The following is a 15,463-nucleotide window of genomic DNA, read 5'->3' as shown; positions in this document are numbered from 1 at the left end:
CAGGATGCATTATAGTTACATTGTTTAATTAAACAGCTGGATATCAACACATGTAAGCAGTGTATCACTCCTATAGTTTGCACCAGTGGCATCACTACTATAAAACAGTGCCGTATTATTTAATTTGGTGAATAAATAGGTTTGTGAAGAGAAATGGCTTTAAAAATGTATTTGAAAAAAATCTCTGAAATTGTTTGTTTGCCCTTCTTGTATCACAAAATAGAAAAGAAAACAAACTACAGCAATGGGTCTGGTCTGCTTGTTAATTAACTTGAATTTATGTTTTATTCTTTTTACTTGCCACAGCACTGGGCATAAAATGACAAAGCCCTTAAATAGTAGAAGCAAAGGTCAGAGAATCTGGTAGATATGAAAGACTCTCAAATTTGCATTGTATGGTATTTGAATAAATCTCCTCTAAGAGAGCATCTTTCCCATCCATATATGGAAAAGTATGAGGTACTCAATAACTACTTTTGTCTTCAATGGTAATGCTCCAGGCACCCCATCAAATCACAGAAGGCAAAGGTAAGGACTGGGAGAATGAAGAACTACTCACTGTGGGACATCAGGTTTGAGACCATCTAAGGTACCTGAAGTTGCACAAGTCCATGGGACCTGATGAGATGCATCTGTGGGTCCTCAGGTTAATGAAATTTCTAAGCCATTGTTCATCTTATTTGAGAAGTCATGGCAGTCCAGTGAAGTGCTCACTGACTGGACAAGGGTAAATACAACCCCCATTTATAGAAGGGGAAAAGAGAACTGCAAGCCAGTCAGTCACATCTCTGCCCCAGCAGGATTAGGGAGTGGATCCTCCTTGAAACTGTGCTAAGGCACATGGAAAATAAAGTGACTGACGACAGTCAACATGGCTTCACTAAGGGAAAAGGGTGCCTGACAGATTTGGTGGCTTTCTGCAAAGAGGCTACCGTGGTGGTGGGTGAAGGAGGATTAATTGACATCAACTATGTGATCTCAAATGCAGAACATTTGACATTTTCACTCCCAACATCCTTGTTTCTTAACTAGCCAGGGATGGATTTGACAGATGGACTGCTGGGGGGATAAGGAATATCAGGAAGAAGTTTTTCACAGAAGGAATAATAAAGTATTGGAATGTTTTGCCTGGGGAGGTGGTAGAGTCACCATCCCTGGATGTATTTAAAAAAAAAACCAAACTGGATGTGGCACCTGGTGCCATGGTCTAGTTGGGATGTGAGGCCATAGGTTGGACTTGATGATTGTGGAGGTCTCTTCCAACCTACTTATTCTGTGATTCTGTGAATTGGCTGGATGGTTGCACTTATACAGTCATGGTTGATACCTCAATGCCCAAGTGAAGATCAGTGACAAATGGCATCCCTTGGGGATTGGCACTGAGACTGGCACAGTTTAACATCTTTATTGCCAACATGGACAGCCGGATTGAGCACACCTTTAGCAACTTTGCTGATGACACCAAATTCTGCCATGCTTTTGAAAGGCTGGAGGAAAGGGCTGCCATTCAGAGGGGAGGGATGCCATCCAGGCTTGAGAGGGGCCTCATTAAGCTCAACAAGGCCAGGTGCAGTCTCAAGTACAAGCAGAGGCTGGGAGGAGAACAGATTGAGAACAGCCCTGGTGAGAAAAACATGGGGGATGAGAAGATACCCAGCAGTGTATGCTCACAGCCCAGGAAGCTACCTCTATCCTGGGCTGCATCCAAAGCAGCAGGATCAGTAGGTCAAAGGAAAAGACTCTCCCCCTCTACTCTGCCCTCACAATGTCCCACTTGGAACACTGCACCCAGTTCTGGGGACCCCAGAAGAGGAAGGACATGGACCTGTCGGAGCAGATCCAGCACAGACAGTAAGATGATCAGCACCTGGAGCACCTCTCCTATAAAGACAAGCTAAGAAATTGGGGGTTGTTCATCCCGGATAAGAGAAGGCTCTGGGGTGACATTAGAAGACCCTTCCAATTCCTGAAGGGGGCCTACAAGAAGGCTGAAAAGGGACTTTTCAAAAGGGAATGTCGTGACAGAACACTTAAACTGAGAGAGAGTAGGTTTAGATTAGATATTAGGAACAAATTCTTTACTGTGAGAGTGGTGAGGAATTGGCACAGGTTGCCCAGAGAATCTGTGGATGCCCCATCCCTGGAAGTGTTCAAGGCCAGGTTGGATGGGGCTTTGAGCAGCCTGGTCCAGTGGAAGGCGTCATTGCCCACGGTGAGAAGGTTGGAATAAGATGAACAGTGCCTTCCAACTGAGGCCATACTAGAAATCTATGAAGACTGGATAAAGAACTTGTCATAATGGGTGAGGGAACTGAGATTGTTTAGCCTGAAGAAAAGGCTTGGGGCAACCGTATTGTCTCTACAATTCCCTGAAAGGGTTTTGAAGCCAGGTGGGGGTCTGCCTCTTCTCCCAGCCAACTGGTGACAAGACAAGAGGACACAGCCTCAAGCTGTGCCAGGGGCAGCTCAAATCGGACACTGGGAACAATTTCTTCATGGAAGGGGTTGGTAATCATTGGAACAGATTGTTGTGGCACTTAGTGCTATGGCCTAGTTGAGAATGCAGTGATTGATCAAAGGCTAGACTTCATGATCTTGGAAGTCTTTTCCAACTAAAACCATTCTGTGTTAAGAATTCTTGCATCAATTTAATATTTCCTGAAGTAAGATTATCTGGTATTTTAATTAGCACGCCTACTCCATCATACTCACTGTGAGGTTTTTTTATTAGCATATATTATCTGGATCACTCTCTAATGCATAAGGCAAACTAACATGGATGGCACTGAAATAAATTAAAAAGGCAAGGTCAAAAGGCTTCTTGGTATCAAGAAACATCCCAGAATAAAAAAAAATAAATACTCTCAATAATACTGTTGTTGAAAAGATTATAATGGCTCCAGGAACAGACAGACATAGTACCTCATTGTATAAAAAGAATAACAAATAAATACTATAGCAATGTATCAGACCTTCCCTATAATGAGATGATAGCCCTTTACTATATTCATATTTTGATAACATCATTACATTTACTACTTCGCTCATGATATTTTAACTGCTACAGGACTTATTTCTGTTCTCAACTAAAACTGAGGTCTGAGCTAATCAGAGCAAAATGAGATGAAAAATGAAACATATTTCATCTGAACGGTGATGTTTGAAAATAATAGCTTTGAACACTTGAAAGAAAAAAATCATTTAGCAAGCTGCATATTTAAAACATACAAGCTGAACACTGTTCCCTTGATTTCTTAGTCCAAACTTTCCGATGAGCACACATTCTCTGTGGAACAGACTATGAAGAGAACGCATAATATTGCTGTCCTCAGTGCCAAACCTAATGACAATAAAGAAGCAGGGAAGGAAAAATATGCAAAATGATCAAAAATTTCAATATAGAAAAAAAAATTAAATTGCAAGATTCAAAATCACAGAGGAATGGGAATAACATTAAGAAAAGCCAGATAATTAAAAAAAATTAACATGCTTCCTATGGCAATCTCTTTGCTTTCAAACATACCCTACAACAGTGAGACTATTGTATCATACAGTGGAATTGGGCTATTGAAAATCATGTATAATGGTGAATAATAAACATTAGAACAAAGTGACCAAACTTGGAATATAAATCTTTGTTTTGGGCAAAGGAGACTACTATGAGCTTGATAAGGGTGTACAGATATTTTTTTTAAAATTCAGTATTTAGAGGTGACTCCAAAAGTTCACAGAAATCCTATTGCTTCTTTTAGAAATGGTTTGTTGAAGCCTAGCATGTTCCAGTAACTGGAGCAGAGATGATAATGCTATTCAGTTATGAGGACAATTGATGCAGTCTTCATCAGAAACAAAGAACTCAAGCTAACATTAGCGACATATAAATATACTTCTCTTTCAGTTTGATATATTTCCATTAGAGTGATTTTAATTATTCCTTATTCCCAGTAGTTTAAGCCATATCTGACCTATAATTCTCTTTAACCCTTTCATTACTGAGATTTTCAAGTCTACAGCAACTCTTTTTGCACATCAAATGAGAATCCCAAGAACACATACAGAACATGATAATTTTTTCCACAGGTTTCTAAAGTTCAAAAATGTTGCCCTACAATTTGCCTTGGGGACATAGAAATATCTTTCAGAAACTGATGCATGTTCACTAAAATGAGGACCTAACGTGCAGTGCAGTGGATTTCTATGAAATCACCACTCCAGTGGTTTACAGTGGTATTACACCTCTGTCTCACTATGAAAAGATGCATTATTTCTGAGGCTCTTTTGAAAAAGCATGAGTTCACATGAGAAAGCAAATGTAATATTTTTATATACGGAAGTCGAATAAGTCCTTAAGCAGAAATTCACTTCAATGGATGATGAAAAATATTCTGTATGTATTTTAGAGAACTGCAAATGTCTAACAGGAACACTCCTTCAGTAATAATTGATTTGAATAAAGAAAGGCTAAATAAAGAGTTTAGTATGACAGGTATTCTGGTCGCTTGTAAAAATGAACATGAATCCACAAAAATTATATCAAAAATACCCTTGGGACCTGTTTTAGTGGTGGGCTTGGCAGTGCTAGGTTAACAGTTGGACTTGATTATTTTTTTCCACACCTGTTTCCAAGTGCACCTGCACAGCTACATACAACGTTTCTGACTGAAAGTGTTTTGAGACAGACACCAAAAGTACAAGGTTCTCTTTCATTTAATGAATGGTCCTAATTTGTGAAACAGTTTGAAAGAGTGGTTTAAATCCACATTTAAAACAGCTAAAGTTGATTCTTCCATTTTTGAATATAATTAAAGTTTCTTATAAAAGTGACTTTTCTACAATTGTAGACACATAAGTGTTCATAGCAGCTTCATCTTTTTGAAGCTGTAGAAGTTCAAAGTGATTCTGAATGACTGCAATTAATGTGAAAAAAACCCACACTGACCTTTGCTTGGGAGCATATTGGAACACATACTGAACACAGTGCACTTAACATTAACACAGCCACTATGTCATCTACAAATCGTCTATAAATTCTATATAACTGAACTGAAATTTGATTTCCATTGTTCTCTCATACTGTCAATTATTCTATTTTAATTTTTGCAACCAAAAGTTTAAAAGTCTGTCATTCTGTCAAGAGACTAAATTTCATACTAAAATACATACAAACTAGTATTTTGGGGGAAAACACATTACGTTGTGGTTTTGTATGTTGCAAATTGGTGCTTATAGAAATTGAAAACTTATGAAAAATCAATTTTTAAATGAAACATGTCTTGGGGGAGAAAGAAGGGAGGATTTTTTTCCCTTAAATAGAAGTATTTGCAGTTTGTTGATAATTTACAAGCAAGAGCCCTAAAGCTTCTTCATCACATATTATTGTAAAGAAGCACATATGCTGTGGAACTGTTTAAGAGACAAAACATAGCTCCACAAACTTTGTCAGAACAATGCAAAAATGAATATTTAATGATAAAATGCAACTTAATCTTCCAAAGACTAACAGGCAAGAAAAGCTTCGAGGTTTCAACCCATGATTTAGTTATGGTTATTTTTATTCTGTTCCAAGCAGTCAGACACTTTTACCAGAGCAGAAAAGAATGGAAAATCCTTGGAAATACATCTGTAGGATCTCTATTATTTCCCACTTGGAGCAAGACACAAAACAAAAGTCTTAGTGATTTAAGTCTTCAAACTGGAAGATTTCCCAGAAAGTAAAGATGTGTTTTCACAGTGATTGAGGCTAAAGAAAAACAAACCATCCCAAAACACAAGAAAGATATCTTTCAGCAACCAGAGGATCTCAACAAGCCTTCAATTCAAATGTCTGATGCAGGGTTACCTACCCACTGGATACTTGGGTAAAAAAAGAAGTTAAATGCACTTAAGCGCTTAGTTTTTCTTGATTAGATTGATATTGTTGGAAATTCTGATTGAAAAATCATTATAATTAGAGGTGTTCTTGCACATCAGTCTGGTTCAGTTCTAACACTATTGGATAGGGTGGCTGTAGCTGATAAAGTGAAAATGTGTCAGTTTGGAAATAAAGAAACGACACATTTTTGTAGTAACAGCCTCATGCCTGTAGTTCAGGTTGTCTCAAGCTACATTAGTACCATGTCTCTGTAATACAGGGTGTCTTCTGAAATTTGTTCAGTGATGCCTTACTGAGAGATAACACTGATCCTTGGCTCTGCTAAGTATACAACTTGCCAGTGGGATTGACAGCAACTGGAGTCACGGGGCTTAGCTGACTGGGTATTGGTTGTTTGCGGCAGCACCAGATTTTAGTTTTATGGTTAGTGTTTTTTGGTTTTTTTTCTCTCTCCACAAAGAGGGCATTTTGTTTCATTTTCTGCTTTTAAAAAATAAGAATTGATTCAACGAGGGAATGGGTTGTAATTCAGCAGTCAGGGTTGCCAAAAGTGTCATTATTTCACTACCTTTTTCACAAATACACTGGATAACAAAAGCTGTAAGTTGGCAGCAGCAATCAGTCAGGTATATTCTGCCAATAGATGACAAAACTGGGAATTGCACTGCCCAGAGAATAGCATTTGAATGTCTAACACCTGCCACTTTCAAGGTCGTGGTCTTTGTGTGTCTTTCCAGCCCAGGACATTCTGTGATTCCTGGGTGACTCAGCCACTGCTACAAGGTGCACACCACGAAGCAAAAAAGCAATGGTTGCCAGACCTCAGTTTCTGTTGACTGTGCATGGTCTCAGCCATAAATCTCATGCTATTAAAACAATCATTTAGCATCTAAAGTTAGATAAAAATATTTCCTGGCACCATCTGTGGCAAAGAAGAGACACCTCTGGAACTATATGGAAGCACCACTTCACAGCTCACTCGCTAGGGAAGACAAAGAGAAAGTTACACCAGAGTAGGTGAGCTACTCTGGAAAAAGGAGTTTGTGTAGCTTCAATCTGCAAATCATTAATGAATAGAATCTTTTTATACATAGGAAATTCGAATTTACCTTTAAAATCTCTGTCCTGAAAGGACACCCAAATTAAGCTTTTTCCTGAGAAGGAATTACCCAAAGTCTTAGGACTCTAGTATTAAATGCTATAAATATCTAATACATGCAAAGATATAAGTGTACACAAATAACGTTTTGAAAAAAATTGAGAAATCTACACTCGTTTTTACTCAGTCTTTTAATTTATGTCACTTCAAGAAAAAAAACAAAAAAACAAAAGATGCAGGAGAAAAACTGCAAAGTGATCATCATGAAGAACTTACTCCTATGGGCAAAGCCCAATATGCAAGTTCTGATATGCAATATGACATGGAAAGTTTAAGCATTCAAGGCAAAGATATACATACCAATTACAAAATAAGCATTGACAGAAATATTTAAATACTACATCCCACATTTAACCTACATCCCACATTTCAACCATACTTGAAAAATCTGAGAGTTCTACTTCAGTGGAAAAGATGAAATAAAATTATTTTCTCCTTCATTCCAAATAGCATCTGACCAAAGTTCCTCCCATTTGCAAAACATCAGATATTTATTATCTGATGCTGAACAGCTCTTTTGAAGTGTACCATACCTGTCTGTTCACATTCATTACTGAAATTCTAACATGGTTAGAATTGTTACAAAGAATTATTCTCGTAAGTGCCACAGTACTTGGGGAAACCTGACAAAATCTTACCGCTGTGTTTCCCGTGCACCCTCGGGACTGGCAAACACCTCCTATTCTGTTGGGAATCAGCACGTCATCCCAGCAAGATGGGCCCTTCAAAATAAAACCAAAGCATACAAAGATTATAATTTACTTCAAAAATAAACATATAAAACTTTCTTTTGTTGCTGCTTTTCCTCCTCTTGTTTCTTTTAAATTTTTAGCAAGACAGTTTTATCATGATTACACTGAGAGAGATCATTCAGGTTATATAACAATTTTTACCAGTAAAGCCCAGTCACAGACAGGACACGTGGTCCTTCCACCCTAAAGTCAGAGTTGTGAACAGGCATTTTCTCAGCTAAAAACAGGGACTGAGTTTATCATAATTAAAAAGCTACAAAAACTCACTTTTTGGTTCAACACTGTTTAAACACGGGCCTGCAGCTGACTAGGGGGAAAAAGGGAAAACAGATAATCGTTGGAAGTACAATATAATATTAGAAAAACTGTAAATACATTTCTTGGCTCTAGATAAGACCTTTACGCAGCTGTAATACAACATCATGAAAATGTTAAATGAGAATTATTATTAGACTTCTGGATATTTACATTAAAGTCAGTATTTATTACTCATTATTAAAGAAACCTAAAAATCTCCTAACCTCTCACAACAAAGCAATATAAAAACCCAGAAAAAAAACCAGACAGGAAATACTTAGCAAATTTTACAATTACTTTTTGAATATACACAGTTCACTTATGACTGTATTACAAAACAAAAAAAAATAAAGATTGCAAATCATCAGTATTTCACATCTGCAAAATAGTGTGATTAACAGGATGATCAAAGAAAATTTATATATATATAATAGCATATATAGGAACATTTATAAAAATATTTTGCATCACAAAAAAATTGACACTTATATGCTTTCTCCTCTTATACTAATTTCACACCAATTAATATTTAATTCACAGACAATAAAATTAACCTAAGCAATAGATATGAAGTTTACAGGTATCCACATACACAACAGAAATAAACAACTAAGGTATCAAAAATGGCAACATTTGGTACTTAGATTACTTGGATTTTGGAATAGAATCAGTGCCCAGGAATTAGCAGAAAATCTTTATCCAGAAGAGAAATTATGGCAGTCAAGATGTTAACCACATTAGTGAAATTAGTGCCTACTTAAAACACAGTTGATTTACAAAGTAATCCAGTGTCACATTTAGATCCATCTCTTTTTAATTCTGTATGAGGCACTTCTTCAGCTTTTTGTGGGCACAGCTGAAATGATTTTGGAATTCTCTTAGTAGTGTGAATTTAGTTATAAAACATTTATCCAGCCTATCTGGAAAGTTGGGTAAAACAACTTGGTCTTCACTGAGCTCCACTCTCTAATGTCATTCAGCTGAAGTGCTGGCAGTTGAGTTAAGTAAAAAAAAAAAAAAAAAAAGCTTTAACACATATAAGTTGAATTGCAGGCAGCCACAGGGGTGGTAAATCATAGCTTTGAGTCCTTGGGTAAACACAGCTGCAGTGGAGATAGTATAAAGTAATAATACTTGATATTGGGGGACAGGGGGAACCACCTTGAATTAATGATTTAAAACATTTGAAAAATAAAGTTTTCCATCAATTATTCCAGTGAATTTTGGCCTCTCATGAAGTTCTAGCATTCCAGAAATTTAGCAGGAAGAACAGTAAGGCCACCTTGAGATGCTGCACAAAGAGCTACTACCTCCTTTTAATTGCTTTCCCCTTAGTAGTTCAAAATTTTGTTTGATGTCCCCCATTTATTTATTTTTCCCCATGCCACCTAAGCTTGCAAGCTTTGCATCTAGATCTCTAGCATTCCTTCCACAGCAGCTTACTTTTCAGGAAGGAAAGTAATCTACCTTCCCATTTCTCATATAGATGCTGTTCCTTATCTTTTACTTTTTATCTCTTATTAGCTCTTCCAGCTCTATCATTTTGGAATATGAGGAACATCACACAGTACGCATGACTTACATATTGGACCAGTGAATAGGAAGATGATGCCTATGACTTTGTTCAAGTCCTCCTAAATACTTATTAAATGTAATTTACTTTGCTGATGGTTACTAAGCACCAAGGCAGCATTTTGGTGGAGTTATCTATCAGAGTTCCTAGATCTCATTTCTACATATACCATCTATCTCAAAATCCATCTCCTATATATAAAATCTGGAGGGTATTTTTCCCAGCGCACATCCCTTAACAGGGATGTACGTTGAATTTCATCAGCCATTTCAACAGCAGTTGAAATGTGCACCCTAAGGCCCACAGAGAGGCTTCTAGTAGGTACTTTCCAGGTTCTCCCATACTGAACCCATCTGTTTGTTTGCAAGGATGAGCCAGCTGTATTCCCTCACTCTCCAGGTCTACAGCAATCACATAATGGACCTGTACAGTTTCTAATCCTGTTACAGTTTAAATAGACTCAATGCCAGTTTTTTTTATGCTGTTTGCAGGTAAGAAACTTCAGGAGTTTTGCCTGCCTAACTGCATTTTAATATTTAAGGTACTGGAATTATGGGGTCTTTTTGGCTTTCTAGTAGTTCAGTTGTCACTGTTCAAGATCACTTCTTCATTAGTAACATTATAAACCAGGTCCTCCTTCTCTTGGAGTTTCTTTGATCAACTTTTCCAGAATATAACCTGATAGCATCCAGAAGTTGACTCTCAGGATCACAGCTTGAAACTATAAATTATATAATTTACATTAAAGCAATTTAAATATCCCAGTTTGTCCTACACTTTCAAGCTTTTACATTTCCCCAGCATGTTAAGCTTGCTATCATTATCTGGTCACACTGTTGTTAAAAGGAGTAATTTTTTCCCCTTTTGAGGCCTGGAATTTTAATCCATAAGGATAACACCTAACTCACTGACTTTTTAGCGACAACCAAGACCAACAAGTTAATATTTCATTAACATCTGTCCCTCTTCCTTCATATTCATTAACACACATTTATTGAAATATTTCTTTTTCCAAATCAGATGAATAGATGAATTAAAATAAAATTAAAAAAAAAGATAGAGAGAAGTAAGAAGCAAGTGTGCTTTATAAAACTTGGGATCTAAGAAGGGATAGGGGAGAGCACTCATTTGAATAAAAAATCTTGGAAACATATTTACTCAAACCCCAGGAAAAGTCTTTTTTTTTTTTTTTTTTAAATCTGGTACTGGTGACATGGGACAATGATGTTTTTTCCTGTTTCTTCATCCTTGTGTGATTAATAGGAGATTCTCAAAGTTAATGATGCTACACCGGCATATACATAAAAAATAGTCACACCAAGAAAATTTAAAAGAGTGTATAGAAGCAGCTCCACAGGTACATTATCAGCTCTGGTACTAATTATCTTGATTTCATAAGAATAAAATTCTATAATTTTTATAAGAAAAAACTTCTTAGAGGAATTAATATTTTACTTCACTGAAGTTATATCAGGTGAAAACGCCCAAAGTACTCATTAGTTTTCAGGTCTGGGTATATAATCACAAAACAGTAAAAAGGCATAATAATTGTCAAGCTAGGGAAAAAACCGCAAAACATCCACAGTACCATTTATAAGGCTGAGGTTCTAGAAAAAATGCATTTTTTAAAGAAATCGAAAAGGGATGAATTTATGCAGGGCTGACTACCACTAGAATTTAACCACTACAAGTAGCACATACCAGGTCCAAATCTGCTTAGTATGATACTATATTTTATTTATTAACAGTAGCAATAATAGTAGGAATTTTGCAGTCACCTTTAAGTTCCCATTTCCAAGAGAAAACTAGTCCACTGCATGTCTTGATAGGAACTTACAGTGCTCTCCTTGTCTGCCATCATTTCCTCACAATACTTCCCAAGCACACAAGAGTACCTTGCAGACAAGGCAGCTCACTATTTGAAATAAAAATGACATCTTCCACTAAAGGCATGTTAGAGCACACACACATGGAACTAGGAGCACGGTTCCACACTATCAGCAACTATCAACTGTTCACTCACACTGCAGCTAACAACTTGCTGTTTTTTCCTTCATGACAATCCCCCACAATGTTCATCACTTCTTTACTTCAACTCTTATGATAGGCATAAAACCTGTACTACAGACAGATGCATTTAACTTTTCTGGTAACATTAACCATACCTAGCTTTAAGCCTACAGTGGTTTCTTTTTTCTGTTCTAGCAAAAGTTAGATCAAGTTCTTAAAACAAAAGGCACTGATCCAGCAGGAATTATAGACTGGTAGAATATAATGGTTTTCAGCCTGTTTGGTATTGATGAGCGGAGAGGAAAACGTAATGCAACAATAAACCCCAATCAGCCAGAGAGCCCCTATTTCACACCTCATTTTCCAAATTAGTAAGAGGAAAAATCTCCTTTTCCACATCTGTTCTTGGCATTCTTCATGGCCGTATTTTATTATTAATGCTAACCTAACACACTTTCAAAAGACTTAGTGCGCTTGAAAATTTTAGTTTTCCACCTTCAAAACAAAAATAGAAGAAAAGACATTCGTCCTTGAAGAACACAGTGCATTCAAAATGTTAATGTTTCTGTAGCGACAGTACTACTAAATGTCATTGCTATAATTGCATCAAAACACAATTAGGAATTCTGGCAAGATAAACACTTTGAAATGCAATTTTTGTATCATTCATTCTTGAGTCTAAGAAAAGCCTGTCAACCTGCAGGCCTGCCAATCACTTGTGGTGTTATAACACTGCAGGCTCTAGTGTTTGTAATTATTAGTTCGCATTAATCAAGAACGTAGTTTGAGAGGAACAAAGCCTTCTGATTGCGAGATTAAAGCAACTGCCCCTCTTGTATCCAGCCAAATGGCTCACAGAGAAAGTTGTGCATTAAAATAAATGCATCAGAGAAGTTTTTTCCAGAGTATAAATAGGAAAAGCACAGAATAAAGAAAGAAATAGACCACCACTGAATAGAAAAAGTAATAACAAATGTACTTAAGTATTTCCCAAATAACTAGGTATGGAAATTTCTGTGTTTTGAGCATATGGCAGTTGTTCCTTCCCTTTGGAGGAGAAGACAGGAAAAAAAAAAAAAACCTTGGTGAATGATATATTAAGGTGAAGTGAAATTCCTAAGCAGCATAAGAACAGGGAGGACTGAGATGTTTTTTCAAAGTATGAGGGAAGCACTGAAAGTCTGTGTACGTTTCACTAGTATATTGTACTGATACCCAGTACGGAGGGCAGTACAGTACATCCTACTCTCAGGGTCTTTTTATCCTGTAGCTAAGATCCAATATGTATTGTATAACCAAAACTAAATTTTCATCAAGAATATCTTAAAAAAAAAATTAAAAATCCCCCAAAAATCCCCCAAACCGGAAAGACCATCTAGAGATCTTGGATTACAAATTATTCAAAATGTGGTTGCTGACAGAACTGTTGACCTGTGAAGTCAGGGAAAGGTCAGAAGCAGAGGTCAGTGATAGAAACCAGTGATTCATCAGACTCCACCACTTGAAAGGCTAGAAACTATCCATTGCTCAATGCTTTGTATTTTCCCTGCTTTATATTCTCCTCTAGTGAACAATATGCAGCAGAATATCATTAAAACACATCTTTGTACCTGCTACTATCTACATGAGAGATATAAATCATTAAAATGTTGAGCAAATGACCCAACCACGGAAAAACTATTAATGCAGAAGGATTTTTAAAGTTATGTAAGAAATAATTTCAGGTCTTGAGAGGATTTAAAAGGCAGCAGAGGGGACATGGGAAAAGTATTAAATCTGATGCAAATCATGCAAACATTCGGGTTCCTCTGCAAAGTTATGGCTACTGACTTGTCTGTGTGAGAGCAGTTGAAGAGCTAAGCATTGTATAGGGAACCCTCAGCATGATTTCAACATCTTGAGAGAGTAAGACAGAAAAAACCACCCAAAATACAAAGGTTTGCTAAACAGAAATTGATTTACATTTTGCCACTAACAGCAGTATCCACACCAAGCTACCACAATTCACTGCTTCCACTGCCAGTACAGGTGGACAATTCTGGCTCTCAGAAACAGTAGGAACCAAGATGTATCCTAATGGTAAGCATGCATCTCTCCTATGAGAAAAGACTGAAAGAAGTAGTTTTTTCCAGTCTGGAGAAATGAAGACTTATGGGTGAACTAAACAGAGCCTTTCACCACCTTAAGGGAACTTACAGGAAAGATGGATGGGGACTTTTACAAGAGCGTGTAGTGACAGGACAAGGGGGAATGGATGGCTTTGAGCTAAAAGAGAGTAGGTTTTGATTCAGCATGAGGAAAGAATTCCATGCTAGGAGAGTGGTGATGCACTGGAACAGGTTGTCAAAGAACTTGTGGATGCCCTATCCCTGGAAAAGTTCAAGGCCAGGTTGGAAAGTGCACTGAGAAACCTGGTTTAGTGCAAGATGTCCTAGCCCATGTCAGAAGGCCAAATGATCTTTAAGGTCCCTTCCAAACAACTTACTACATGATTTCTACTAAATACTTAAATAGCATACAGATATTATTTTTTCCCAAGTAAAACTATGAACCACAGCATGGAATCTAGCATAAAATGCACTTCTCCAAATTCCCAAAGCCCAGTCTATCAGCATCCCTCATGAGAAATAGAAGATAAAAATAGTTTCTAAAAGAGATAACTATTGAATTAGCCAGGAGGTTCTTGATAGTCTTTTACAGATGTTCTACTTAAAACACTTGAAAATTTATTACTGTAGATAATCTGTTGAAAGGAAAAACTGTAAGATTGGCAACTTCTAGGACCAAAATCATCAGCTTAACCACAAACCTTAACACAAAGGTAGAGGTAATTAAAGTTTACCTACAACTTATGCAGACCTACAAATATCATTTGCAATATGGAGAGATTAATTTTTGTTCCAAATATATATATATATATCTGACAAGACTTATACAAACTGACTAGCACATGGGGGACACATGATTGCAGGTAGAACTAACCAATTGACTGTGGACTGACTTTGACATGGAATCTCCCATAGAGCAGGGAGAACAGTATAGAAAAAGACTACTAACTGAGTCTTTGGGTTGGTTTTAAAGAGGTTTTAGATATAGGACTGGGAAGACTGGAGTTAACTGCTCAGTCAAAACAGCACATTAAAGAATCCATCAGAAGGAATGTTTTTCTTATTATTGACTTTGGTTATTAGACCAAATCAATAAAGCACATAGATAGCTTTATTTATATACGAAACAGTATTGAAGAAAAGTCAATCACATGCTTTAAGTCCTTGTGGGGATTGAACCTACTGGTTTGATTTATAGTAGGATCTTAGAGACAAAATTTTCCTTTTAGAGTGGCTAGCTTAATTATTAAATTGACAGTTCTATGTCAAGAGTTATAACTCTTCCAAAATTAAGTAGCAGACAATCAGCTTGCAGATGTGTAATTATGAACATTCCTGCATGATAGCTATTTCAAATGAAATATGAGAGGACCACATCTGTAACTTAAAATGTAGGTAAGTATAGTAAAAATAATCGTGTTGTTTTATTGATCATTGCCTTTTCATTCTTAACACAGGTTTCTTCATAAAAAAATAAAATAATAAAAGAAAACACATTAATGAGATGCTTTTAATAAGTTCTGGTCTTTCTTTCATACTGTTTATAGTACAAGGATTTACAAGCTTAAAATCCTTTTATGAGCCTTCATTATTTAGTTGTGATTCATCCTACTGGACCACAACTAAATAATGAAAGCTCATAAAAGACACCCAAGATAAAGGTATGCAGATTCATCTTTTCCTTGATAATAT

The 15,463-nt window shown here is 36.7% G+C and overlaps 1 protein-coding gene across 1 annotated transcript in view; it reads right to left on the bottom strand.

Moving 5' to 3' along the window:
* The window catches only part of PRKN (parkin RBR E3 ubiquitin protein ligase), a 563,177-nt gene that overhangs the window by 366,456 nt on the left and 181,258 nt on the right, over positions 1 to 15,463 (bottom strand). The window contains exon 5 of the mRNA XM_062489014.1: positions 7,670 to 7,753. Within this exon, the coding sequence (XP_062344998.1) occupies positions 7,670 to 7,753 (84 nt within the window). The remainder of the gene's footprint in view (positions 1 to 7,669; positions 7,754 to 15,463) is intronic.

This window comes from Cinclus cinclus, chromosome 3 (assembly GCF_963662255.1).
Source record: "Cinclus cinclus chromosome 3, bCinCin1.1, whole genome shotgun sequence".
Taxonomy (NCBI): domain Eukaryota; kingdom Metazoa; phylum Chordata; class Aves; order Passeriformes; family Cinclidae; genus Cinclus; species Cinclus cinclus.
Note: the sequence above shows the minus strand (reverse complement) of the source record. Positions and strands in the feature narration are given on the sequence as shown.